Raw genomic sequence first — 27,310 nt, forward strand, 5'->3', positions numbered from 1 at the left:
TCTGATACCAGTTTGTTGTGAAAATTGTAAAATTGTCTCTAAAAATTACCCAAGATCTTACCCAATAAATAGAATAAAGAAAGAAAGAAAGAAATCAAGCACACCCATAAGAACACAAAAATTTACGTGGTTCAGTCTTTTGATGACCTGCGTCCATGGTCACATCAACAGAGAAAGATTCACTAAGAGAAAAAAATCAGGAGATTACAAGAACAATCTCAAACTCACAACCCTTATCCCACATACACCCAAACCACTTTCTCTAAATCTAGGTGATGATTATTCTTTAATCCCATAGAGTCCTTTTATAGTGGCAAATACAATAATCTTATCCTAATATAATTAAGAATTGTTATTCTAGTCTAACTAGATTTAAAGACTATTTTATTAAGGTATATTAATTTAATTAGAATTAAACAATCTTAATTAAATCACAATTGAAGACTATCCTAACATACTAAGAACAGAATAATCTTAACAAATCAAGATCAAGTAAATATCTGTTGTCGTTGTGTTGGAAGAGAACAATTTATATCAAGGTATGTGTTTCTATTTCCTAGATGATAAGTTTTCCCAAACCTCTCATAGCTAATTCCTTATAAAATTTTCTTTATATTAATCCAATATCATCATCCTCTGTTTCTCTGTTTCTACACTCACAAACAACTGTTTTGTTGTACGATCTTGAGCTACAAAATTTCAATCCTAAGTTGATATCCATTTAGAATAGTTGACTGCACAAACAAATGAAGTAGTGCAGTGCAACTTTTAACAACTCGAAGGGTATGAATGATGCAAAAACTTTCTAATGGTCTAAAATTGAAAGAAGTACATATTAATATGTTATGTTGACTTTTTTAATTGATTCAGTTTTAGCTTTCAAAAAAGAAAGTGGTTAAAGCTTGTTATGAAATGCGCATCTCTTAGTAAAACGAAGTAACTTCATCCTTGTAATTTTCAGGCCAATGATTTAAGATGATACATATTGCATGGAAAAGAAGGCGTACATAGCTGCAATTCCATTCCGATTAAAGGCTTCCACTTATCTGTTACTTTATGAAATTGCTGCTTCAACTCCATTCTTTTATGCCCAATCACAAGCAAAAGACCTTCTTTCCCTTAGTTTCAACTCATGCTAGATATTGTGGACCCTTTGAAGAAATGCCAGGTCATTTCGCTCTCAAGTAGTCAACTTGATGATCTAATAAACCAGGAAGGTTGTTAAGCCTTCAGCAATCTGCAATTCAACCTATTATGAATTTTGGCTCAGCATTTATGTTTGCAAGTTTTGTGCAGGTTAAAAAGATATTTGATGACTTGAGGTTGATGAAAGTCTCATTGGACGGAGTGATTATACATGTACAAAGATATTGTAGCGAGAGGCTTCTACTACAGCTATGTTTTCCATGTAGCCTTAGTTCTTGTTTCTCAGAGCTGATGCTTAATTAAAAAATGTGCTTATCAAAGCAAATTACTTTATTCTCATCAAAACGGTGATTATAAAATTTTAGAGGAAAGAAGAAAACAAAAGAGACAATAACGTTAAAGTTCACGCTAAACATGTAACATATCAATAAAACTGCTTTTAAGGGCCAAAGATTACTGATCTTGATGGAAAAAACCCATTGAGTTTAAGTTTAGGTTGGCTATGTGATTTCACTAACATTGTTTTTCTTTTATGCAGAAAGTAGTGTTCTCTCCATTGAGCAAACTGTTCATTCCCCTGCTTCCTCCAAAGAATGCTTTCTCTGCTTTGGATATTCTTTCCAAATTGGAATGCTCCTTAAATACTATCACCGCCTTCCTTAGATGTTCCCACCCCACTGAAACTCTCAGGGGTTGTAATAGGTCAAGAATATTTTACGAGTAGGTGTCATGGACTCTAATTTGATCAACCTAAATCTTGGCCATTGTGGAGGTTGTAAGTTGTAGCTGGTTCTTGCAAGATTAATATTGCACTGCTACCAAGAGATGGAAACGCTACTTCACGTGCAAAAGATAGTGATACAGTTGGTTGGTATCTTAGGAAAGCCGTGGATATTCTTGAGTGCTATAAAAAGAATAAAGTTTGTTGATCCAAGGGGTCTGTGGGTTTGTTTTGCTGATGACACTGTATGCATAGGTGTTTGGTTTTATTTAGTTTTGCTGGGCTATATTCTTGTGAGCAGCTCCTTTTGGGGTTGCTTGTTTGTAGCATTGCTGTTGTGTAATTCCTTTTTTATTAACAAATTGAGATGTTTTTCAAAAAACAAAAAGGGTGTGACTCTCCCTTTTTTTGGCATTTAAACTCTGAAAAAAGTTAAAGAGAAGCATGATACTAACAAAAATGTTTAGAATCACCTTGAAGGAGCTCATGATTGAATAATTGAATGCAAAGTGATTTAGTAGGAAAAGAGATTATAGGTCGATGGATAACCTCCTACAGGACATTTAAGGATCGATAATTTCTAATAACTTCTTCATTTCATCTAGTTCAGTATTTGGAATTCAGATGTCAATGGTAATTGAATTGATAAAAAATCCTTTTAAGACAGCAGATGTTTTGATCCTTTCATGCCCATAAGAGCTTAGATGAAGCCATAAATAGATAGCATATTGATTGAAAATAAATAAAAAGAATACATTAATTGTCTAATTACCTAGACTCATTTGATGGACAGGTGAATTGCAGATTTAGTTTCACTCATTGCCAGCATCTTTCTTTGTTAACTGGACAAGAACATATGTAGTTATGTCTTTCTGTAATCTGCAATTAATCTGTGTTTAGTTTGAGCTCAGAAGTTATGTTTGGAAGTTTTGGACAGAGTGTCTTTACAACTATCCTTCTCAAGTAATTTTAGTTCTTGCTCCCTTCAGTGAATGCTTTCTATGAGGTTGGACAACTCCAACTGTCATGGAGACATGGACTCTGATCTAATCAAGTTGAATTCTTGGCCATTGTTGAAGGTTGTCAAGTGTGTTAATTCTAGGAGAGTTGACAATGCACTGCTAGCTGCAGGTGGAAATCCTACTTCATGGGCGAAAGATGATAACAAGGTTCATTGGGATCTTAGGAACGCCATGAATAATCTTGAGTTCTATCAAAAGAATAAAATTTATGCCATTCAACAGCTTGTGGAAAAATTTTGTATGTACATTGCAATTTTCAGCTGATTCTTTATATATCACTGTCTACTCATTTATGCCTATTCATCTATCTGTTTAAATTTTTAGTTTTAGTTTCTTATTCAGGTTCGGACCCTGCCTGGTGTTCTGTGTTCGGGTGGGAGTTTGCTGATTTTTGTTTGTAAGGCTGATGTGATTCAATTATGGTGTCTTTGTTCTTTTCCGTTCTTAGGAGAGTTCATGGTTTGTATCATGGTCTTGGCGTGAGGTGTTTTCCTGGGCAGCTTCTGTTTGTGCGACTTGTTCCCACAATTTTAAAGGTCTGGCAGTTTTGCCTTTGACCATTCTCTGATACTCAATACAAATTACTTATTGAGAAAACAAATTCAACCACTTAAATGTTGAATTGCCAAGTCAGTTCATATTAATTGGTTGGTTTAACCAATGTATTAAATTAGGAACAATTAAGTAATAATCATAAGATCGTTGTAACCTTTGTTTCACATTACAATGCATAAAATCAAAAACCAAGTCTTAACGAATCTCCGATTTCTAATGCAATTGACAAAGCATATACATTTGTAAAAATCAAAGGTTTCACTCCATTTCTCTACTAATTAACAAGAACATTAATTTCTTTTAGATTAACGTCCTGTCAACATTAAAATTAATTTTTACTCTATTTTGAGAAAAAAATATAATTTTTAAAATTATTCAAGGGTTTATAGTACGTAATCAAATATTTCACAATGCAATTACTTTCAAAGGGTGTCTTTCACTATTTTAACCAAATTGTTTTTTAAAAGTACAAAAAGGGGTGAGAATCATCTCATTGCTTTAGAATTAATCAAGACGTGCTTTACATTTTATTCTATATATTTTATATGATTTTTTTTAAAAAAATTGAATTTCTCTCTTCCATTTTTAATTGTGTACCATAATATGAAAATTTTGATTATTAAACCGATTTGATTTTGAGAATATAAGTGAATATGAATCTGAAGTAATTAGATTTGTCAATGTATTTACAAAATATAAAAAATAAAACTATGCATTTAGTTATTCATAGATTCAAAGATGAAGAAGTTTTAATGATAAAGTTAGTTATAGTCCCAAGCTTTGCCATGGAATTGCTATACCAATCAAGAACTGGTAGAACTTGTACATATTCCCTAACTGATGTATACACAAAAATATCTTTGCGTATGGGTGGAAATTATGGTAATAAATTGTATTGTTTCATTTTTTGATGCATAAAATCGAACGTCATGCCTTAACGAAGATCTACAAAGGTTCAAGAATCTCAAATTTTTTCCTTTAAAAAAAAAAATCTCAAATTTTTAATACCATCAAGAAAGCATATTTTTAAAAATCAAAGGTCTCATTTTATTTCTCTACTAATAAGAACATTATTTTAGACTAAAATCGTGTCAACATTCAATTAATTTTTTCCAACTCTATCTATATAAAGAGAGACATAATTTTCCAAAACAATACAAGGGTTTATATGATATAACCAAATATTTCACAATGCAATTACTTTCGAAGGGTGTCTTTCACTCATTTGGTTCACACATTTCTTAAACTATTGTATGATTACAGATGAACAGTCTATGCATTATTAATTGTCTATGTCGACATACCTAATTTTTAGTGTCAACACAACTTACAAAACGGGGTAAGGATCATTCTATTGCTTTTTTTTTTTTTAAAAAGATCATTCTATTGCTTTTGAGTAGTCAAGATGTGCATTATATTTTATAATATGTATTTAATGTGATTCTTTTTAATTGAATTTCTCTCTTCCATTTCTTAATTGTTTGCTAATATATGAAAATTTTGATTACAATTAAGTAAACCGATTTGGTTATGAGAATATACTTAAATATGAATATGAAGTGATTATATTTATCTATGAATTTGGAAAATATTAAAATAAACTTATGTATTAAATTATTCATAGATCGAAGAAAGATGAAAAAATTTAATGATAAAATTAGTTACAGTCCCTGATGCAAAATTGCTAAACCGGTTGATCTTATTCTTGTACCTTAGCAGTTGTATGCACAATAATATACAGTCTTACCAAACAAACAAAGTTGAAATGATGGCAAAGAGTAAATGCTGGTATTATAATCTTTGAACTAAATGTGCATGAAATATAATGCATAGAAAACCATTAATTGTTTAAATCCCAAGTTTTTCTTTCATCATATTATTTTCAAAATGTTGAAAAGTCATTTATAATAACTTTATCAACAAGTTAATTAATTGCTATCCTTCAATATCTACATTTACATCTACGCTATTTCAGTGAATTTTCTCAAGTTTCATAAATAAAGACTTCATGAAGTGATTTGTGCAAAGAATTGGAAAAGTCTTCATTATAAGACATGACATCTCGGTTAATCCATCAGCATGTCTCCGCCTCATTCATCTTGATTTCATGGAGTAACAATCATGTAATAGGAAAGTCTTTCACCTAATTTGATTCAACTGCTAAACAAAAGCTCAAACTCATTTGTCAAACCCGTTTTTGGAAAAATGCTTCAGCTTCATGGAGGCAAATATAACTTCTCTCCACCATTCTTGGTCTTGTGGGGTAGAATTTTTGGAACCCATCTGCCTCATTCACTTGAGAAGAGAGACGATCCAAAGCAGTGTTAATTCTGAGTGTGTTTTAGTCTTCTCAATGATTTGACTAAGTTAAGTCCTTGCTGGTTTAATGCATGTGCAACAAGACTTTTCTTTGTTTCTTTCTCTGCCTAGTGGATGTGCAACTGCTAAGAAGATCACTTTTATTGAGTAACAATCGGGCAAAAAGACAGAAATTAATTTGCATGATGCGAAGACTTGGTATAAAACAAAGACTAAGACTACAAGAAGACCAAGACAATCTCATATCATTTTCCTTTTGGGTCCACAAAAAATAGTTTCTAAACTGTAAAAGTTTGAGGAGAGAAAATGAAAGTTAACCATTCTTTCTTTTTCCTTTTTCTATCATTTTCTTTCTATGTTGAATCAACGTCATGAGATAAAGGCAGATAGAATGATAATGTAATGTGAAGAGGAAATAATTTTGTTATTTGTTTGCAAACTTATGTTTATATCCAGGTGTGATATGAATATCTTAGTTTTTTTTTTTTTTTGGAAAATTATATCTTATTCAGTTTTCAGTTTTCAATTGTATGGGTGTAAATTATGGTGGTGAATTGTATTGTTTCACTTTTTGATGCATAAAATCAAAAGTCATGCCTTAACGAAGATTTATATATAGAGGTTCAACAATTTTTTCCTTTAAAAGAAAAAGAAGTCTCAAATTTTTGATACCATCAAGAAAGTATATTTTTAAAAATCAAAGGTTTCATTTCATCTCTCTACTAATAAGAACATTATTTTAGACTAAGATCATGTCAACATTCAATTAACTTTTTCCAACTCTATCTATACAAAGAGAGAGAGAGAGAGAGAGAGACATAATTTTCCAAAACCATTCAATGTTTTACATGATATAACCAAATATTCCACAATGCAATTATTTTCAAAGGGTGTCTTTCACTCCTTTGGTCCATGCATTTCTTTAACCGTTGTGTGATTATAGATGAACACTGTCGACGTCCTACTTAACTTTTAGTGTCAACACAACGTGTCATACTTAATCAACACAACGTACAAAATGGGATAAGGATCATTCTATTGCTTTTGAGTAGTCAAGATGTGTATTACATTTTATAATATGTATTTCCTGTGATGGTTTTTTTAATTGAATTTCTCTCTTCCATTTTTTAATTGTTTGTTAATATATGAAAATTTTGATTACTATTAGGTAAACCGATTTGGTTATGAGAATATACTTAAATATAAGTATGAAGTGATTAGATTTGTCTATGTATTTATAAAATATTAAATTATTCATATATCGAAAGCTGAAAAAATTTAATGATAAAATTAGTTACAGTCCCATGCTTTGTCGTAAAATTGCCAAACTAGTTGAATTTATTCTTGTACCCTTAAAATTGTATGCACAAGAATATACATAGACTTACCAAACAAACGAAATTGAAATGATGGCGAAGAGTAAGTGCAGGAATTATAATCTTTGAACTAAATGTGCATGAAATCTAATACATAGAACAAAAGCATGAGAAACAAGTTATGAAAAGGTCTTAATTGGTTCAATGATGAAAGAAAACCATTAATTGTTCAAATCCCAAGTTTTTCTTTCATCATATTATTTTCAAAAAGTTGAAAAGTCACTTATGATAACTTTATTAACAAGTTAATTAATTACTATCCATCAATATCTACATTTCCATCTACAATATTTCAGTGAACTTTCTCAAGTTTCATAGATAAAGACTTGACGAAGTGATTTGTGCAAAGAATTGAAAAAACTTCATTATAAGACATGACATCTCGACTGATCCATTAACATGTCTACGCCTCATTCATCTTTATTTCATGAAGTAACAATAATACAATAAAAAAGTCTTCCACCTAATTTGACTCAATTGCTAGACAATAGCTCAAACTCATTTGTCAAACACGTTTTTAGAAAAATGCATCAGCTTTATGGAGGTAAATACAACTTCTCTCAACCATTCTTGGTCTTGTGGGATATAATTTTTGGAACCCATATGCCTTATTCACTTGAGAAGAGAGCCGAAACAAAGCAGTGTTTGTTCTGAGTGTGTTTTAGTCTTCTCAATGATTTGACTAAGTTAAGTCCTCGTTCGTTTAGTGCACGTGCAACAAGACTTTTCTTTGTTCCTTTCTCCGCCTAGTGGTAGTGCAACTGCTAAGAAGATCACTTTCATGGAGTAACAATTGGGCAAAACGACGGACGTTAATTTGCATGATGCGAAGACTTGTACAAAGCAAAGACTAAGACTATAAGAAGACTAAGACAATCTCATATCATTTTTCTTTTGGGTCCACGAAAAATAGTTTCTAAATTCTAAAAGTTTGAGAAGAGGAAATGAAAGTTAGCCATTCTTTCTTTTAGGTAAACCGATTGTTAGGAGAACATAGGTAAATATGAATACGAAGTAATTAGATTTGTCAACGTATTTGCAAAACATTAAAATAAAATTATGCATTCAATTATTCATAGATCAAGAGATGAGGAAGTTTTAAGTTAAAATTTTTTTTTTAGTCCTCAAGTATAGGGTGTTTTTGAAAATAGCCCTCTTCCTAATTTTAATTGTTTTTAGTTAAATTGGACAAAATTACCTTTAATAATGTTACACTCCATTACATGATGTTACATGCCATGTTGAAAAAATATTTTTGTTACACGCCATGTATAAAAATATGTTACACGCCATAGTTAAAAAAGGTTGTTACACATCATGTTGAAAAAAAATATTATTGTTACACGTCATGTACAAAAACATGTTATACATCATGTTAAAAAAAGAGTGTTTTTCATAAATGGGCTTGAGGCATAAGGCGTTTTTAAAAATAGTCCTCCTTATAATTTTATCTGTTTTTAGCCAAGAGAAAAAAAATTAAACAAAATTATCTTTAATGAAATCGACCCATTCGTTAAGCTCTGCGCCTCAACCCGAAACCTATTAACGGGTCAAGTATGTTTAGGTTTGCGCCTCAAACTGACTCATATTTTTTGAGCTTACCTCACCAGACTATTCATCTCTGAAGTATTCCTTACCAAAAAGAAAAAAGTTTAAGCATTTTGAGCATTTTAGAGTAGTTTTTGATATACGAAGAAAACTTGTGAGAGTTTTGAGCATTTTTAAACATTTTAGAATGATTTTTGATATATGAAGAAAAACTTTCGAACATTTTGAGCATTCATATTTGTTAATTATGTTATTAAATGAAATATGGTGTATCATTTGAAGTTGTTGATCTTGTTAAATGGAATTTAGTAGTTTTGGTGATTTTCGAGAATTATGTTACTACTTTTTAAATATTGCGTGATTGACTTTGGGCATTACGTGATTGATTTTTTATAAGACATTACGTGACAGTTTCTGATAAGACATTACGTGACTAGTTAATAGGCATTGCGTGACTAGTTTTTTATAAGGTATTGTGTGACTAACTTTAGGCATTGCGTGATTAGTTTTTGATAAGATATTGCGTGACTAGTTTTTGATAAGACATTGCATGACCAGTTGATAGGCATTGCGTGACTTGTTAGTAAGGCATTGCATGACTTGTTAGTTAGGCATTGCGTGATTTGTTAGTAAGGTATTGTGTGACTAATTCGTAAGGCATTACTTAAAAATCAATCATGCAATGTATAAAAACTAGTCACGTAATGCCTAAAACCAATCACGTAATGACTAAAAACTAATTGTACGGTGATTAAGTCACGCAATACCTAAAAATCAGTAAACTCAATTTTGAGGTTTTATGAATAAACCAACAAATTCAAGAACCTAAAACACCTTTTTTTTTTGCTAAGCCATGAAATTGTGCATTTCATAAAAGATAGGTTACAAAACTCCATAACCCTCCAAAGAAAGAGAAAATATATCCCTATCAGGAGGTCTTGCTCACTCCCCTTATACAAAAACAAAATATACTTTATTTACAAAATATTCCCCGAACAATTTCAATTTAAAATTTCATAAAAAAAATCAAAATCCCTAGCAAACATGCTTAATAATCATCTCAATCCCAGATACAACAAAACCATGAACCACCATAAAACCCATCAAAGATGCTTTAGTTGTTCTTTCTCCTTGAGCAAAATCGTTGTTCATCACCCTTAAGAACCCCAAGATCCACCATCCAAAAAATTAAAACAAAATAAGAAAGAGCTTGATGTCATATCTGCGAATTGGATGACGAAATAGACATATTTGAGCAGAGAGAGAAATCGAGATTTAATTTTGAAATTTTTATCTAGATGGCGGGAGAGAGAAAACTAAAACCGTTTTAATTTGTCTGAAATTTTTTAAAGGGTATTATTGTCAAGTCATACCAAAAACTGGCTAAAAACAGTTAAAATTATAGAGACGGTCATTTTTGAAGTCACCTTTCTATGAAAGTCATTTCACACAATTTTCTCCTTAAAAAACTGTAGTTGTTACACGCCATGTTGAAAAAATATTGTTGTTACACGCTATGTTAAAAATATTTTTATTACACTTTAATACCTAAAATGTTATGGTTACTTACGAACCAAAACTTCAAATCCTCTGAACTCTCTTAATTTTTTTTTTATAATTTGGCACCAATTAAAGTGTTTTTAACATGTTTTCATAAATCAAAACACAGATTTTCTTATTTAAAATACCTATTTCAACCAAAAATTAAAAAAATTCCCTTTGAAACCCTAGATTTATAAATTTCAAATTCTTGAGTTTATTGCTGTTTAGATCCTGAATTGATCCAATTAAAAACTATTTCAAACGTCTATGATCATTTTAGTTCATCCTAAATACATATAAATCAAATTCTCCAAATAACCACTCACCCTAAGCACTTCAAACCCATCGCTTGGCTTCTGGAAAGCGTAGGAGAGAGAAATTTGAAGCATAGCAAACGAATGTCGAAGAGAGAAATCGATAAAATTAGAAAGAGATTAGAGAGATGGATGGTATGAGAGAGAAATTGGAAGCATAAATGAGGAGAAATTGTGATGAATGATTGAATTTATTTGAAATAATTTCAAGGGTATTTTTGTCAAGTCATGGCTAAATATGACTAAAAATAGTTAAATTTATTTTGATGGTTATTTTTGAAATGCCATTATCAAGAAGATTATTCTTCACAATTTTCTTAAGTTTTAATGATAAAGTTAGTTATAGTCTCACACTTTGCCACAGAATTATACCAATGAAGAACTGGTAAAACTTGTACATGTTTTCTAACTGGTGTATGCACAACATCTTTTTTTTTTGTATGGGTATAAATTATGGTACTGAATTGTATTGTTTCACTTTTTGATGCATAAAATCAAAGTTCAACCCTTAACGAAGATCTGGGGAGGTTCAAGAATCTTGAGTTTCTACCTTTCACGAAAAAAGAATCTCGGATTTCTAATTCCATCAAGAAAGCATATTTTTAAAATTCAAAGGTTTCATTTTATCTCTTTGCTAATAAGAACATAATTTTAGATTAAGGTCATTTCAACATTCTATTAACTTTATTTCAAATCTTTATATTATAACATATGAGCCATGAAACTCAACCATTCGACGTAAAAGATGAGTCGCCATTGACTTTTATTGCTTAGGTGTGATGAATCATCTAGGTGAATATATTTTCCTAATGAGGTTCTAGGTTTGACTTTGGTTCACTAAAAAAAAAAAAGTTCTGATCTACAAAATAGATTTCGTCATCAATTAACTTTTTCCAACGCGATCTACATAGAGAGACATAATTTTCCAAGGGTTCTTTTCAAAAATACTCCTCATACATAAGGTGTTTTTGAAAATAATATTTTCTATAATTTTAACTATTTTTAACTAAGAGAAATTAATTTTGGATAAAATTATCCCTAATGAAACTGACTCATATGTTTAGGTCAACACCATAAACCAACTCATATCCTATGAGCTTTCCTTGCTAAACCATTCATCTTCAGAGTATTCATCGCTAGAAAGAAAAACCTTTAAGTGTTTTGAGCATTTTGGAGTGATTTTTAATACATGAAGAAAAACTTTAAGTGTTTTGAGCATTTTAAACATTTTTGAGTCGTTTTTGATACATGAAGAAAAACCTTTGAGCATTTTAAACATTTTTCACTAAGTAGGTATATTTGTTGATTATGTTGTTAAATGAAATATGATGTGTTGTTTGAAGTTGTTGATTTTGTTAAATAGAATTTCGTAGTTTTGGTGATTTTTAGGCATTGTGTAACTGATTTTTAGGTATTACGTGACTAGTTTTTAGGTATTGCGTTACTAATTTTTAAGTATTGTGTAGCAGGTTAATAACGTATTACGTGACTGATTTTTAGATATCGCGTTACTGGTTGATAGGGCATCGTGTCATTGGTTATTAGACATTACGTGACTTAGGCATTCTGTAATTGATTTTTAGTCATTGCGTGACTGGTTAGTAGGGCATTGTGTGACTGATTTTTAAGCATTATGTGACTTAGGCATTGCCTAAAAATCAATCACGCAATGCCTACAACTCAGTCACGTAATGTTTAAAACCAGTCACGCAATGTTTAAAACCAGTCACGCAATGTTTAAGTCACGTAATGCCTAAAATCCAAAAATACAATAATTAAGTTATGCAATGCCTAAAAATCAGTCTCGTAATACATAAAAACTAGTGAGATAATGCTAAAAAAACTAGTAATGCAATGCTTAATAACTAATTGATTTGCTTGCTTGTAGCCAGGTTTAAGTTGCCGAAGTCATACAGCGTTTTAATTTACAAATATGTCTAATCAATTTTAACCCCTTAATTTTGGAGTTCTATGAATATAAACCAATGAATCCAAGAACCTAAAACACATACCTTAATGTCATCTCTGCTTTTTGGGATGGTGAGAGAGAGCTAAATGGCGAGATAGACAGTATTTGATAAGAGAGAAAAATCGAGATTTAATTTTGAAATTTTTATTTAGATGGCGGGATAGAGAAAACTGAAACCATTTTAATTTTTTTGAAATTGTTTAAAGAATATTGTTGTCAAGTCATGCTAAAAATTATCTAAAAATAATTAAAATTATAATGAAAAATATTTTTGAATTAAGTTTATGAGAAAAATTATTTCTCACAATTTTCTCATTTAGGTCTTTCAAAACCATTAGAGGGTTTATATGATATAACCAAATATTCCACAATGCAATTACTTTCAAAGGGTGTCTTTCGCTCGTTCGGTCCACACGTTTACTAAAGTGTGTATGATTATAGTTGAACCGTCTTTGCATTATTTGTTACCTACAACGTACTTAATTTTAGTGTTAATAACGTACAAAAGGAGTAAGTATCATTCTGTTGCTTTTGACTAGTCAAGATGTTCATTACATTTTATAATATATAAAGTTTTTTTTTGTTAATTGGATTTCTCTCTTCCATATTTTTAATTGTTTGCCTAAATATGAAAAGTCTCCATTATAGGACATGACATTTAGACTGATCCATCAGTATGTGTTTGCCTTATTCATCTTGATTTCAGTTGATTGAAGATGTTTGGAAATCTAAATTTAAAGATGTTTTTTATTCATGATGTCGTTTCAAATTGTATAATTAAAGGTAAAGAATTTCATAACATACTATCAAAATTTCCACAGCTTGTGCCAACTTTTTCATGTATTATTCTTTCCTCATGTCCATCAATATTCCGTTTCTAAAGGTTGAAGTTGATAACTTTGTATATATTAGACCGTTCATCGAAAATTAAATTAATTTCTCCTGTCAAGGTTGCCATCCCTATTGTCCCAACAATTCGAGTCCTCATCACTTTTACGAAAGTTGAGGAGCTTCAGCCCATAGAGGAGTTCTCAACACCTCTTTCCAGTCCAGCTCATTTCCAGGATGCCTAGTCAAAGGAATCAGATGGTTCAACATCATGGATAAGAGGGAATCGTGGTCGCTAGTCAAGTGATAGTAATAGTCACCGGTGTAAGGATGAGGTTGATCCTTTCCACATACCATCCGACTATACATAGGACAAAAGCGTGAGAAACAAGCTATGAAAAGTCTTAATTGGTTTAATGATGAAAGAAAATCATTAATTGTTCAAATCTCAAAATTTTCTTTTACCATATTATTTTCAAAGAATTGAAAAGTCATTTATGATAACTTTGTTAACAAGGTAATTAATTGGGACTGTTTATCAATATCTACACCTGCATTTAGGCTATTTTAATGAACTTTCTCGAGTACTCTTAGAGATAAAGACTTCGTAAAGTGATTTGTGCTAATCACTTTGATTGGAAAAGTCTTCATTGTAAGACATAACATATCATCAGCATGTCTCTGCTTCATTCATTTTTTTTTTCATGGAGTAACAATCATGCTATAAAAAAGTCTTCCACTTAATTTGATTCAACTGCTATACCACAGCTCAAACTCATTTGTACAAACACGTTTTTTGAAAAATGCATCAGCTTTACAGGGGCAAATACAACTTCTCTCAACCATTCTTGCTCTTGTGGGATAGAATTTTGGAACCTACATCCCTTATTCACTTGACAAGGGAGCCGAAAGCGGGTTTCGAAGCACGGCCTGATAAAGAGGATGTTTAGTTTAATTTAGTAGATTGGGGCGCATTTTGTCTGTTAGAAAAAGTACCATGCACTCTATACACTTACATACTTAATATGTTAAGGGAATAAATGTTGATATCGTGTACATATTTGAAAGCGTATGTATAGATAAAATTAAAATTCACTATCTAGTAAAAGATTTAACAAGTATCTTACTGACTACGAAACAATTTGCAAGTCGTTTTATGCTTCTTTTTCCTGATTTACAGTGCTTGTAGCCACGATTTAAACTATATGTTTTGCCCTGCTATGTTTTCCTTTGACAGTGAGGCATCAGTTTTGTCATCAGAGCAGATTCAAGAGATTGTTCGAAGGAGGGTATCTCCTTTATTCAGACCAAGGTAAGTCTACACTTGATTTACTATTGTCTAGCTTCATTGTTAGCCTGTTATATATAAGAATCCATGGTATATTTCAACGGTATGGTTAGCTTTCAGACTATCAACTATGTCTAACCAAGTCTTTGTTCCCTTTTTCTCAATTGATGCCTTGGTCAATTGGGTTGACAAAGTGATGAACTGAGAATCCAACCGTGAATTGCTTCTTGCTTCGGTCTGCTCCATTGTTGAAGTGATACCTTGATATGTGAATCTTCTACTTCGTAGTCCATTGCCATTGCCAGAAAGCTCTGTTTAACATAATATACATGAGTCCCATCTGTTGTCATCCTGAAAACAGTAGTCAATGCTTACATTACATTTTATAACATATATGGCATGTAAAGTTTTTTTTTTTATTAATTGAAGTTCTTTCTTCCATTTTTTACTTGTTTGCCTAAATATGAAAGTTTCCCTTATATATGACATGACATCTCAATTAATCCACTGCATTTACCTTCTCAAATTGTATAATTAAAAGTGAAGAATTTTATAATATACCATGAAAATTTCCACTGCTTTTTCTTTCACATGTCTTGTTCTTTCCTTGTGTCCATCAGTATTCCGTTTCTAAGGGTTGAAGCTGATAACTTGGTATATATTAGACCGTTGATTGAAAATTAAATGATTTTCTCCATAAGATGCAAACATCCATAATTGGAAAAAGACTTGCAACACTCTTACTTTTTCAAAATAGCTACTGCTTCACAATAGGACACTTTTAATGTGGAAGAATTGCTAGGAAATTTCATTTTATTTTTTTACATTAAAATTTTTTAGTTTTTTGTATTGTTGATGTTTTATAATTTTTAATATATATATTTTTTAAAATTCACAAGACATTGGCATGGGCCATGGATTATGAACACAAGTACCAATTGATTAAAATTATATCTTGGATTGGAAATGCTAATAATTAAAATTATATCTTGGATTAGAACGGCTAATAATCAAGAAACCTAGCTACTCGATAGAAATTCAAAAATAAAATTAAAAAGGAAAAAGCAAAATGGTTTACTTTGTATCTTTCTCTGCTTAGTGGTAGTGCGACTGCTAAGAAGATCACTTTGACGGAGTAACAATCACGCAATAAGAAAGTACTCCCGCCTAATTTGATTCTACGGCCATACAAAGCTCAGGCTTTTTGTACAAACACGTTTTTGGAAAATTGTATTTGAGCCTATCTATGTTAAAACAACTAGCATTAATGATAGTGTAACAATGTGAAGTTGTCTATAAATATCCTGTATGGGATATCTGAAACTCCACAATCCACCTATCTTCCTTCATTTTGTAGTGTGCAAACTAACATGAAGAATCTTCATATCCTTTCACTCTCTTTGGCTACCTTCTTTCTCTTGTCATGCTCCTTCACTATTGTGCTATCATTTAGCCCATCTCGGACTCTCCAGAGCCAATGCCTTGATGACCAGAGATCTGCTCTGTTGCAACTGCAACAAGGTCTTTACTATTCTCATAATTTTACTTTTTCTTCCAAAGCTGAGCTTTGGAATGTCAACATTGATTGTTGCTCTTGGAAAGGAGTTACATGTGATACTCTTGGTCATGTGATTGGGCTTGATCTCAACTACAAAAACCTTTCTGGTAGCTTTCACTCCATTTTTAATCTCCAATATCTCCAATAGCTTAATCTTGCCGGAAACAATTTTAATACTACTCTGTTTCCATCTCAATTTGACAAACTTTCAAATTTGACTTATCTCAACCTTTCAGAATCCTGTTTCAATGGCCAAATTCCAATGGGGATCTCATACCTAACAAGGTTAGTCTCTCTTGATCTATCTTATCAAGATTCTTGCTATCGGAGAAACGATCAAAGTGTTGAATTATACGGTGATTATTTTCCTACTCTAAAACTAGAGAAACCAAATTTCAAGACTTTAATCAAGCATATGAAGTCTCTCACGGAACTTTATTTGGATAGGGTGAACATTTCAACTCAAAGTACTAAATGGTGTGAAATCACATCGTTAGCACTTCCTAAGCTACGTGTGTTAAGCTTGTCAAGTTGTGGTTTGACAGGTCCATTGTGTTCGTCTCTCTCAAGACTTCATTTTCTTTCTAAACTTAACCTCGACTATAACCCAATCTCTTATTTGCCTCACAATTTCTTGGAAATTTCCTCTCGATTGGTTTCTCTAAGCCTAGTCAATTGCAGTTTGAGTGGGCGTTTTCCAACCAAAGTTTTCTTATTGCCCAAAATGAAAAGCATTGATATTTCTAGGAATCGAAATCTTACGGGTCAGTTGCCAGAATTTCCACTAATTAGTATCTTACAGGTTCTATCACTTTATGGAACAAACTTTAGTGGAAAACTACCCGAATCCCTGGATAATCTTAAGTTCTTGACGCATTTAGGTCTCTTTAGATGCAATTTCTTTGGACAGGTTCCCTCAGCAATTGCAAATCTCACAAACCTTGTCTATTTGGATCTAAGGCATAATTACTTAAGAGGATCAATCCCAAAGTCAATTTTTAAACTCCCAAGGCTCGAAAAACTTTATATTGGTTACAATAACTTTGACTCTTTGAAGCTTGACATGTTTTCTCAACTCAAGAACTTAAGGGGTCTTGACCTTTCCAATATGAGCTTGTCTTTCAATGCGATTGATTTTCCGAAGAAGTTTCCACGTGGTGATGCAAACTCCTCCATTCCAATGCTGCGGTGGTTGTTATTACAATCGTGTAATATAAGTACATTTCCAGAGATTTTAAAAAGTCAAGAGAATTTAGAATATCTTGACCTTTCAAATAACAAAATAAGTGGTGCAGTGCCAAACTGGGTGTGGAAAAAAAGTTTGCAGTATCTATCTCTTTCCAACAATCACCTTTCATCTTTGGACCAATTTTTATCCAACCAGTCTCTAACTTCTTCACAAGGCTCTTCCCCAAGACCTATTTGCGATTTGAGTCAACTTTGGTATTTCAATGCCTCTTATAACAATTTGAGCGGCTCAATTCCAAATTGCTTGGGCAATATCAGCACTCTCTATTACTTGGACTTACAAGGAAATAACTTCACCGGATTCTTACCAAATTTTGTAAAAGCAGCCAATTTACGGATACTCAAAGTTAATGAGAATAGATTAGAAGGGAAGTTACCAAGATCTTTAGCCAAATGCACTTACCTCGAAGTCTTGGACGTGGGAAACAACATGATGCATGACACATTCCCTTTTTGGTTGGAGAAATTGCCTGCTTTGGAGGTTCTCGTATTGCGAGAAAATAAATTCTACGGTCAAATTAAACGTTTCAAACGTAAACTGTTTTTTCCAACTTTAGATGTATTGGATATTGCTTCTAATGAATTCTCTGGTGAACTATCCATTGATTCTCTTCAAGCTACTCAATTAAGGTCACTCCAAATCGGTGGGAATAAATTGGAAGGGAAGTTGCCAAGGTCATTAGCCAATTGCACAAAGCTTGAAGTATTGGACCTTGGAAAAAATATAATACATGACACATTTCCTTTTTGGTTGGGAAAATTACCTTTTTTGAAGGTTCTCATTCTTCGAGCGAATAAATTTTATGGCACTATTCAAGTTTCTGTGGCTGAAAATGCTTTTCCAATGCTACGGATATTGGACCTTGCTTCCAACAACTTTTCAGGTGAGTTATCCGTCGAATTTTTGCAAAGTTTGAGAGCAATGATGGTATGGACTGATGGCAACAAAGCAAAGCTAGATTATATTGGAGAGGACAACTATCAAGACTCCGTGACAATTGTCAACAAAGGATTGGAAATGGTTTTAGAGAAGATCTTAACCATTTTTACTTGTCTTGACCTTTCCAATAATAGTTTCCATGGCAGAATACCAAAAGAAATACAAAATCTCGGATCCCTCATAGTGCTAAACTTATCCCACAATAGCTTCTCTGGCCAAATTCCACTAGCACTTGAGAACCTAAAAGAGCTTGAGTCTTTGGACCTTTCACAGAACAAACTCTCAGGGAAGATTCCTCCGCAACTTACAAGTCTAACTTTCCTATCAGCACTAGACTTGTCTTACAACAACCTTGAAGGGAGCATACCACAAAGTAACCAATTCAATACATTTTCAAATGATTCTTACCGAGGGAACCCAAGATTATGTGGGCCGCCTTTGACAAGGAAATGCAATGAAGTTGGTGTTCCACCTTCAATTCCAGGGGAAGATGTAGATTCATTGGTAGATGGTATATCTGATTGGAAAATCGTGTTGATCGGTTATGGGTGTGGAATGGTGATTGGGTTATGTATTGGATATACAGTGCTGAATGAGATGGGAAACAAATGGCGTGACAATTGCAAAAGGAATGGGAAAAGGAATGGTAGAAGATCTAGGTGACTTCATCAAAATCCATGTTTCAAAGTCAGCAGGTAAAAATTTTCTTTTGAAACTTGGCAATATTTTTAAAATTGAAAGGATAGTTGCTGCAAACAAGGATATTCTTTGAATTTCCTAAACTCATCTTATCTCTCTTTATAAGGTTCACTATCATATCATAAATTTGTTCTAGTAGCATTGGCATTTATTATCGATGATTCTATTACAATTTTGTAGTGTAGGAATTTGAAACAAGTCTTGGCATGTAGAATAGTGACCGGGCCTACCTCTGCAGTTGTAAAACAAGAACAAACATCTACTAACAACAGAATAATCTTAACAGACCAAGCTAAAGCAAATATTCGTTGCTGCTGTATTAGAAGCAAATAGATTGTATCTAGGTATGTGTATCTTATGATATGTTGTCCGTAAACCTTTTATAGCTAATATCCTTCATAAAATTTTCTTCATATTAATCCAATATCATCATTCTCTGTTTCTCTACTTCTGCACTCACATATAGACAAACACAATTATTTTGTTATAAGCTCAAGAGCTATAAACTTCCAATACTAGATTGATATAATTTAGAATAGACCTTGACTACAAAATAAATAAATAAATAAATAAAGGCGATGCAATGCAACTTTTAACAACCTGAAGGGTATGAATGGCATAAAAACTTTATGATGGTCTAAAGCTGAAAGAACTACATCTTAACATAGTATGTGGACTTGTTTAATTGATTCAGTTTAGGTTTTAAAAAGGTAAAAGGTGAAAGCTTCTTATGAAAGACGCATCCTTCAGTAAAAAGGAGTAACTCCTTCTTTGTCATTTTTTAGGAAAATGATTTGGGATGATACTTGGTCCTACAGTTCGTTACATATTGCATAAAAAAGAAAGCATAGATAGCTGCAATACCTTTTAGAAAAGGATATGAATTTTGAGTGAAGGCTTTCACTCATCTGTTACTTGATGAAATTGCTACTTCAATTGCATTTTCTTTTGTCCAATCACAAGAAAAAGGACTTCTTTCCCTCAACTTCAAGTCATTGCATGTGAATGGTGATCATGATTTTTTGAAACTGATAACCACCCAACGCAGGACATAGACGATTTATATCAGGTATCTCATGTGGTCACTCACCATGGGGCATCAACAAATGACTACTTTGAGCAGTGAAATGCAAGAGATGCCAAAAGACCTTGGTTGTTTGTGATTCAAGTAAATCATTTTCATAATTTTTTGTCTATTTAGTTTAAAAAAAAGGGCTCAATGTTACATTGCCAAATATGCACATTCATTTCTCAAGCATTACTCTTTGCAAGGTTTATGGTATCAGAATTCTTATAACATAATCTTTTTTTTTTGGACACAGTGAAATTATCTATGTAAAACTTTCCCTTCTCCTCGGACATCTAGTCATAGTTTAGTTGCAAGGAGCAAATTTCACGGCATCTTGGCAGTCAATCTTATTCTTTGAACGAATTACATTTGAGGTAAGCATTAGTATGCAGTTTATGATACCTGAATGGGAACCTTGCCAACTAAATATTAGAACACAAACTTTCAGACAACAGGAAAATAATATCATTTTGGAACTAAAGTTCTGTGTTCTTGTAGGGAATGGATATGCTTGTTAATTGAGGAAATTTTGAAGTTGTAAAGAGTATAGACAATCAATTCATGCAAGCTATTATGGACCATTTGAAGAAATGCCGGATCATTTTCGGGGTAGTCATTCTTGAGTAGTCTACTTGATGATATATTGAACCAAGAAGGTTGTTAAGCCTTCTGCAATATGCAATTTAACCAATTTTGAGATTTGACTCAGCATTTATGTTTGGAAGTTTTGTGCAGGTTAAAATGATATTTGATGACTCGGGGTTGAAGGCATCATTGGATGGAGTGATTATGAATGTATAAAGACATTGCTGCGAGAGGCTTCTTTTAAAACTATCTTTTTCATGTGGCCTTAGTTCTTGCTTGTCTGAATTAGTGCCTAACTAAGAAAATGTAAGTATCAAAGAAAGGTAGTTTATTCTCAACAGAATGGTAATTATAAAATTTTAAAGGAAAGAAGAAAACAAAATAGACAATTTTATCATAGGTCATGCTAAAATGTAACATATGTATAAAACTGCTTTTATGGGCCAAAGATTATTGATCTTGATGGAAATAACCCCATTGAGTTTAAGTTTAGGTTGGCTATGAGATTTCAATAACATTTTTTTTTCTTATATGCAGGAAGTAGTGTTCTTTCCATTGAGAAAACTATTCATTCCCCTGCTTCCATCAGGGAAGGCTTTCTATGCTTTGGATGTTCTTTCCAATTTCGGATGCTCCTTAAATGCTATCACAATCTTCCCTAGCAGTGCCCACCCAACTAAAACTCTCTGGGGTCATAATAGGTCAAGAGTACTCTACGCATAGGTGTCATGGACTCTAATTTGATGAACTGGATTCTTGGCCATTGTGGAGGTTGTGAGTTTTATGTTGATTCTTGCAAGATTAATATTGCAAAGCCACCTAAAGGTGGAAATGCTAATTCTTGTGCAAAAGACAGTGACAGAGTTGGTTAGCTTCTTCGGAAAGCCATGAATGTTCTCAAGTACTACAAAAAGAATAAAATTTGTAGATCCCAGGGGTGTGTGGGTTTGTTTTATTGATGACACTGGATGTGTAGGTGTTTTGTTTGATTTAGTATTGTTGAGTTATTTTTTTGTGATCAGCTCTTCTCGGGGTTGGTTGCAGTTGGATTGCTTTATGTAATTCCCATTTTTATTAACAAATTGAGGGTGTTATTCAAAAAACAAAAAGGGTGCACCTATCTCCTTTTTTGGGGATGTTGACTTTTTTTAAAAAATTAAGTGGAAACATGATACTAACAAAATATTTGGAATCATCTAGATACTAAGCAACATGCCTGCAAAGACCAGAGCTCATGGCTGAACAATTGAATGCAAAGTTTTTTTTTTTTTGAAAATTAAAGAATTCAGTGATAAAACAAGGAATAAAGAGTTTCTTGGCAAATAAAAAAATAAAAGGCATGATTTTAAGATGCTATTCCCAGTCGCGTATCATCATCCTTGATAAACCCAAAAAAAATCATAAACCCAAAAAAAAAAAAAAGAAACATACCCTTGTATGCTTTCAATATACAGCCAGATGAGAAACAAAACAACTTTGACACTGCAACAGACCTATACATCATCCATCATTCCTACCACATTTATCAACAAAAGAAAGACCCAATATACACAAAAGCAAATCTATCAGCAGGCCTTCATCTCATAGATCAAAAAATTCAGGAAGTGTAAAAGATCAAACTTGATCCTTGGTGTTAAAGCTTTTGAGACAGACCATAAACCTGGTATTTGTGCATTTCATTCCACCGTACTCGTCCTACTAAAAAACACAAGAAAGCTCATCTTGTCGTTGAGTCCTTTCTTTTGCCTGCCTATCAGCAAGTTGATTTCTCTCTCTAAAGATTTGGTTTATCTCCCATTCTCTAACACCTTTCTTCAAACGTTCAATGTGCAAAATCCATTTCCGCATCCTCACGGAGCCTCAGCAAGTTTTTGACCTATTTCACAGAATTTTTCGATTTGACCCATTTCATAGAATTTTTCGAATCGGATTAGCAGGACAAGAGAGGAAAGGTGGATGGATAACCACATATAGGACATTTAAGGATCCATAATTTCTAATGACTTTCATGTCATCTAAATTAGTATTTGGATCTCACATGTAATGATAATTGGAGATTATCAGTGCGCTATGTACAATTAATAAAAATCCTTAGGACATCGGATGGCTTAATCTTTCCATTGTCATAAGAGTTTAGATGAACGCATAAATAAAATATACGAATGAGAGACATCACAAAATAAAAGGTAATAGTAAATAAATATTATAACTATGCAAAAATAATTAGTTTTAAAATTTTGAAATATTATGCAAAAATAATTTTTTTTTAAAAATTAATTATTAGATTTAATAACTTATTCATATTCATCATGTATATAAAGTTTGGAGTTCGTTCAATTTCTAAATAAAATGGATCGAGAATACTATCTTTTGAGTATATATTCATTAGTTGAAAATTTTATTATATTAAATAATTAATTAGATATTTTTAATTAATTTAAAATTTGACATAAAATGATTTAAAACTAATATAGTATATGATGTTTTTCATATTTTTATTTTTTTATATTTGGAGAAACTTTAATTTTTTTAAAAGAGAGATCGTGCACTAATTAATAAGTCAAATACTCGAGTGTCATAATTTTAATTTTTTTTTAATAACAAACTTTATTAAAATCTAATTAAACGAGAGAAATTAATCCCTAACATATAGTTAATGAGAAGGGATCTGACCTCTGCAGGGGGGACATCATAAAATCTATACTCCTTGTCTAAATCAAAACCTTTGTTTGCTAAATAGTTCGCTACAGTATTCCCTTCTTTAAAAATATGTCATATTTTGACTTCTCATTGACGATGAAGTAGACTTTGAATAGTTTCAATCAAATCTGAGTTTGAACATGGATGGCTTCTGGGAGAAGTGATGGCTTGCACTACTAGTTTACTATCCACTTAGAGTTCTATTTTCCGGTAACTCAACTGCCACGCTAAGTTTAATCCTTTATAGGTACCCCACAACTCAGCTCGGTATGCAGTGCACCTACCAAGGGTTGCAGAAAAACCACCCAACCAGTTGCCACAGGAATCTCGAAGTACTCCACCAGCTGCTGCCTTGTCTAGTGATCTTTTAAAAGCACCATCTGGGTATTTTTACTTTTAATCATGAAAAATGAAGCATTTCATATATATTTATAAATAAAATAATGGAAACCCAAAGATTTTAAAAAGAAAATTCTTTTATAGCTCACAAGCCTCTGATATAGAAACCCAAAAAAAAAACATTTTGAAGTGTGACTCAACTTCATTTTGACTCAACCCAAAAAATAATGTGAACATTTAATCTGAAAATGTATCTATAAATAATTTACTACATAATTTTATTTTAATATTTTAATATTTTATTTTCAATACGATTCATTTTTTGAAACAATTTCTCGTCTTGCGAGAAAATAAATTCTATGGTCAAATTTAATGTTTCAAACGTAAACTGTTTTCCCCAACTTTGGATGTATTGGACATTGCTTCTAATGAATTCTCTGGTGAACTATCCATCGACTCCTTTCAAGCTACTCAGCTAAGGTCCCTCAAAATCAGTATGAATAAATTGGAAGGGAAGTTGCCCAGGTCATTAGCCAATTGCGCAAAGCTTGAAGTATTAGGCCTTGGAAAAAATACGATACATGACACATTTCCTTTTTGACTGGGAAAATTACCTTTTTTGAAGGTTCTTGTCCTTCAAGCAAATAGATTTTACGGTACGTTCAAGTTTGTGAGTCGGAGAATGCTTTTCCCATGCTACGCATATTGGACCTTGCTTCCAACAACTTTTCAGGTGAGTTATCCGCCAATTTTTTACAATGTTTGAGGGCAATGATGATGATTACAAACGAGAACATGGCTACTCCAAAATATATTGGAGAGCTTTATTATCAAGATTCAGTGACAATTGTCAATAAAGGATTGGTAATGGTGTTAAAGAATATCTTCATCGGTTTTACTTGTCTTGACCTTTCGAATAATAGTTTCCATGGCAGAATACCAGAAGAAATACAAAATCTCACATCACTCATAGTGCTAAACTTATCCCAAAATAGCTTCTTTGGCCAAATTCCACTAGCACTTAAGAACCTAAATGAGGTAGAGTCTTTGGACCTTTCACAGAACAAACTCTCAGGGAAGATTCCTTCGCAACTATCAAGGTGTATTAGAAGCAAATATCTGTTGTCGCTGTATTAGAAGCAAACAAGTTGTATCAAGGTATGTGTCTCTATTTCCCAGGTTTTCGCTATACCTTTCACAGCTAATTTCCTTATAAAATTTTCCTTTTTATTAATCCAATTAAGATCATCATCCTCTGTTTCTCTTCTTTTGCATTCACATATGGACAAACGCAATTGTTTTGTTATAAGATCTAGAGCTATAAAATTGCAATCTTAAGTGAAATGAAGGCAATGTAGTGCAACTTTTGATAACTGAAACGGTATGAATGGCACTGAAACTTTTTGATGGTCTAAAACTGCAAGAACTATGTCATAACATATTATGTGGACTTGTTTAATTGATTCAATTTAACCTTTAAAAAAGAAAGTGGTAAAAGCTTGTTATGAAATGGGTATCCTTTAGTAAAAAGAAGAAACTTCATCCTTGTAAGTTTCAGGCCATTGATTTGAGATGATACATATTGCACGGAAAAGAAAGCGTAGATAGCTGCAATACCGTTTAGAAAGGATATGAATTTTGAGTAAAGGCTTCCACTCATCTTTTACTTTACGAAATTGCTGCTTTAGCTATTTGAAACTAAAAACCACCTAAAGCAAGACGTAGACCATTTGTATCAAGTATCACAGGTGGCCGTTCACCTTAAAGCATCAACAAATGACCACTTTAAGCAGTAAAATGCAAGAAGCGCCAAAGAACCTTGGTTGTTTGTGATTCAAGTAAATCATTGTCATAATTTACTCTATTTGGTAGAAAAAAGGGGCTCAATGTTAGATAGTTAAATATGCATAATGATCTGTCAAGCATTGCTCTTTGCAAGGTTAATGATATCAAACTTCAAATAACATAACCTTTTTAAATTTTTTGGATCTAGAGAACTTATTCGTGGTATCTAATCAGATTTTGGTTGCAAGGATCAAAATTCATGGCATCTTGGTAGTTAATCTTATTCTTTGAACGAATTACATTTGAGGTAAACATTAGTATGGAGTTTATGATACATGACTAGGAGCCCTGCCAACTGAATTTATAACACAAACTTTTGGGCAGTAGGAAAATAATATCATTTTGATTGTACTTTCTTCTTGTAGGGAATGGATATGTTTGTTAGTTGAGGAATTTTTGAAGATGCAAAGAGTACAGACACTCATTTCATGCCAGATATTATGGGCCCTTTGAAGAAATTCCAAGTCATTTTTGGGTAGTCATTCTCAAGTAGTCAACTTGATGATCTAATAAACCAGGAAGGTTGTCAAGCCTTCTATAATCTGCAATTTAACCTATTCTGAGTTTTGGCTCGGCATTTATGTTTGGAAGTTTTGTGCAGGTTAAAATGATATTTGATGACTTGGGGTTGATGAAAGCCTCATTGGACGGAGTGATTATACATGTATAAAGACATTGTTGCAGGAGGCTTCTCCTACAATTATCTTTTCGATGTAGCCTTAGTCTTTGCTTCTCTGAATTGATGCTTAATTAGAAAATGTAAGTATCAAAGCAAATTACTTTATTCTCATCAAAACGGTGATTATAAAATTTTAGAGGAAAGAAGAAAACAAAAGGGACAATAATGTTAGAGTTCACGCTAAACATGTAACATATCGATAAAACTGCTTTTAAGGGCCAAAGATTACCGATTTTGATGGAAAAAACCCATTGAGTTTAAGTTTAGGTTGGCTATGTGATTTCACTAACATTGTTTTTCTTTGATGCAGAAATTAGTGTTCTCTCCATTGAGCAAATTGTTCATTCCCCTGCTTCCTCCGAAGAATGCCTTCCTTAGATGTGCCCACCCAACTGAAAGTCTCAGGGGTTGTAATGGGTCAAGAATACTGTACGAGTAGGTGTCATGGACTCTGATTTGATCAACCTGAATCTTGGCTATTGTGGAGGCTGTGAGTTGTAGCTGATTCTTGCAAGATTATTATTGCACTGCCACCTGGAGATGGAAATGCTACTTCATGTGCAAAAGATAGTGATGGAGTTGGTTGGCATCTCAGGAAAGCCGTGAATATTCTTTAGTGTTATAAAAAGAATACAATTTGTAGATCCCAGGGGTGTGTGGGTTTGTTTTGCTGATGACACTGAATGTGTAAGTGTTTGGTTTTATTTAGTTTTGCTGGGCTATATTCTGTGATCATCTCCTCTTCGGGTTGCTTGTTTGTAGCATTGCTTTTGTGTAATTCCCTTTTTTATTAACAGATTGAGATGTTTTTGAGAAAACAAAAAGGGTGTGACTCTCTCCTTTTTTGGGATTTAAACTCAGAAAAAAAAGTCAAGTAGAAGCATGATACTAACAAAAATGTTTAGAATCATCTTGAAGGAGCTCATCATTGAATAATTGAATTCAAAGTGATTTAGTAGGAAAAGAGAATTATGGGTCGATGGATAACCTCCTACAGGACATTTAAGGATCCATAATTTC

The 27,310-nt window shown here is 32.5% G+C and overlaps 1 protein-coding gene across 7 annotated transcripts; it reads left to right on the forward strand.

Annotated features, from left to right (window-relative positions):
* On the forward strand, nt 15,911-21,689 carry LOC18601025 (receptor like protein 30). 7 transcript variants are annotated; one of them, XM_018120414.1, is made up of 7 exons: nt 15,911-16,293; nt 16,423-19,069; nt 19,259-19,417; nt 20,122-20,241; nt 20,396-20,516; nt 20,641-21,033; nt 21,265-21,689. In XM_018120414.1, exons 1-2 carry the CDS (start codon nt 15,999-16,001, stop codon nt 19,035-19,037), a joined length of 2,910 nt encoding a protein of 969 aa, XP_017975903.1. In that variant the 5' UTR covers nt 15,911-15,998; the 3' UTR covers nt 19,038-19,069; nt 19,259-19,417; nt 20,122-20,241; nt 20,396-20,516; nt 20,641-21,033; nt 21,265-21,689. The 7 variants fall into 7 exon arrangements, 6 of the variants coding, with proteins under 6 accessions (XP_017975903.1, XP_017975905.1, XP_017975906.1 ...); XM_018120416.1 differs by lacking the exon at nt 19,259-19,417 and having other exon boundaries at nt 19,859-20,241; nt 20,641-20,798; nt 20,878-21,033; XM_018120417.1 differs by lacking the exon at nt 19,259-19,417 and having other exon boundaries at nt 19,859-20,241; nt 20,641-20,751; nt 20,868-21,033.

This window comes from Theobroma cacao, chromosome 4 (genome assembly GCF_000208745.1).
Source record: "Theobroma cacao cultivar B97-61/B2 chromosome 4, Criollo_cocoa_genome_V2, whole genome shotgun sequence".
Lineage (NCBI taxonomy): Eukaryota > Viridiplantae > Streptophyta > Magnoliopsida > Malvales > Malvaceae > Theobroma > Theobroma cacao.

Coding starts and splice junctions, on each gene's coding strand:
- LOC18601025 (XM_018120414.1), top strand. CDS start 15,999: ATGAAGAATCTTCATATCCTTTCACTCTCTTTGGCTACCTTCTTTCTC. Junction 16,294..16,422: donor CAACTACAAAAACCTTTCTG/GTAGCTTTCACT, acceptor TCAACCTTTCAG/AATCCTGTTTCAATGGCCAA.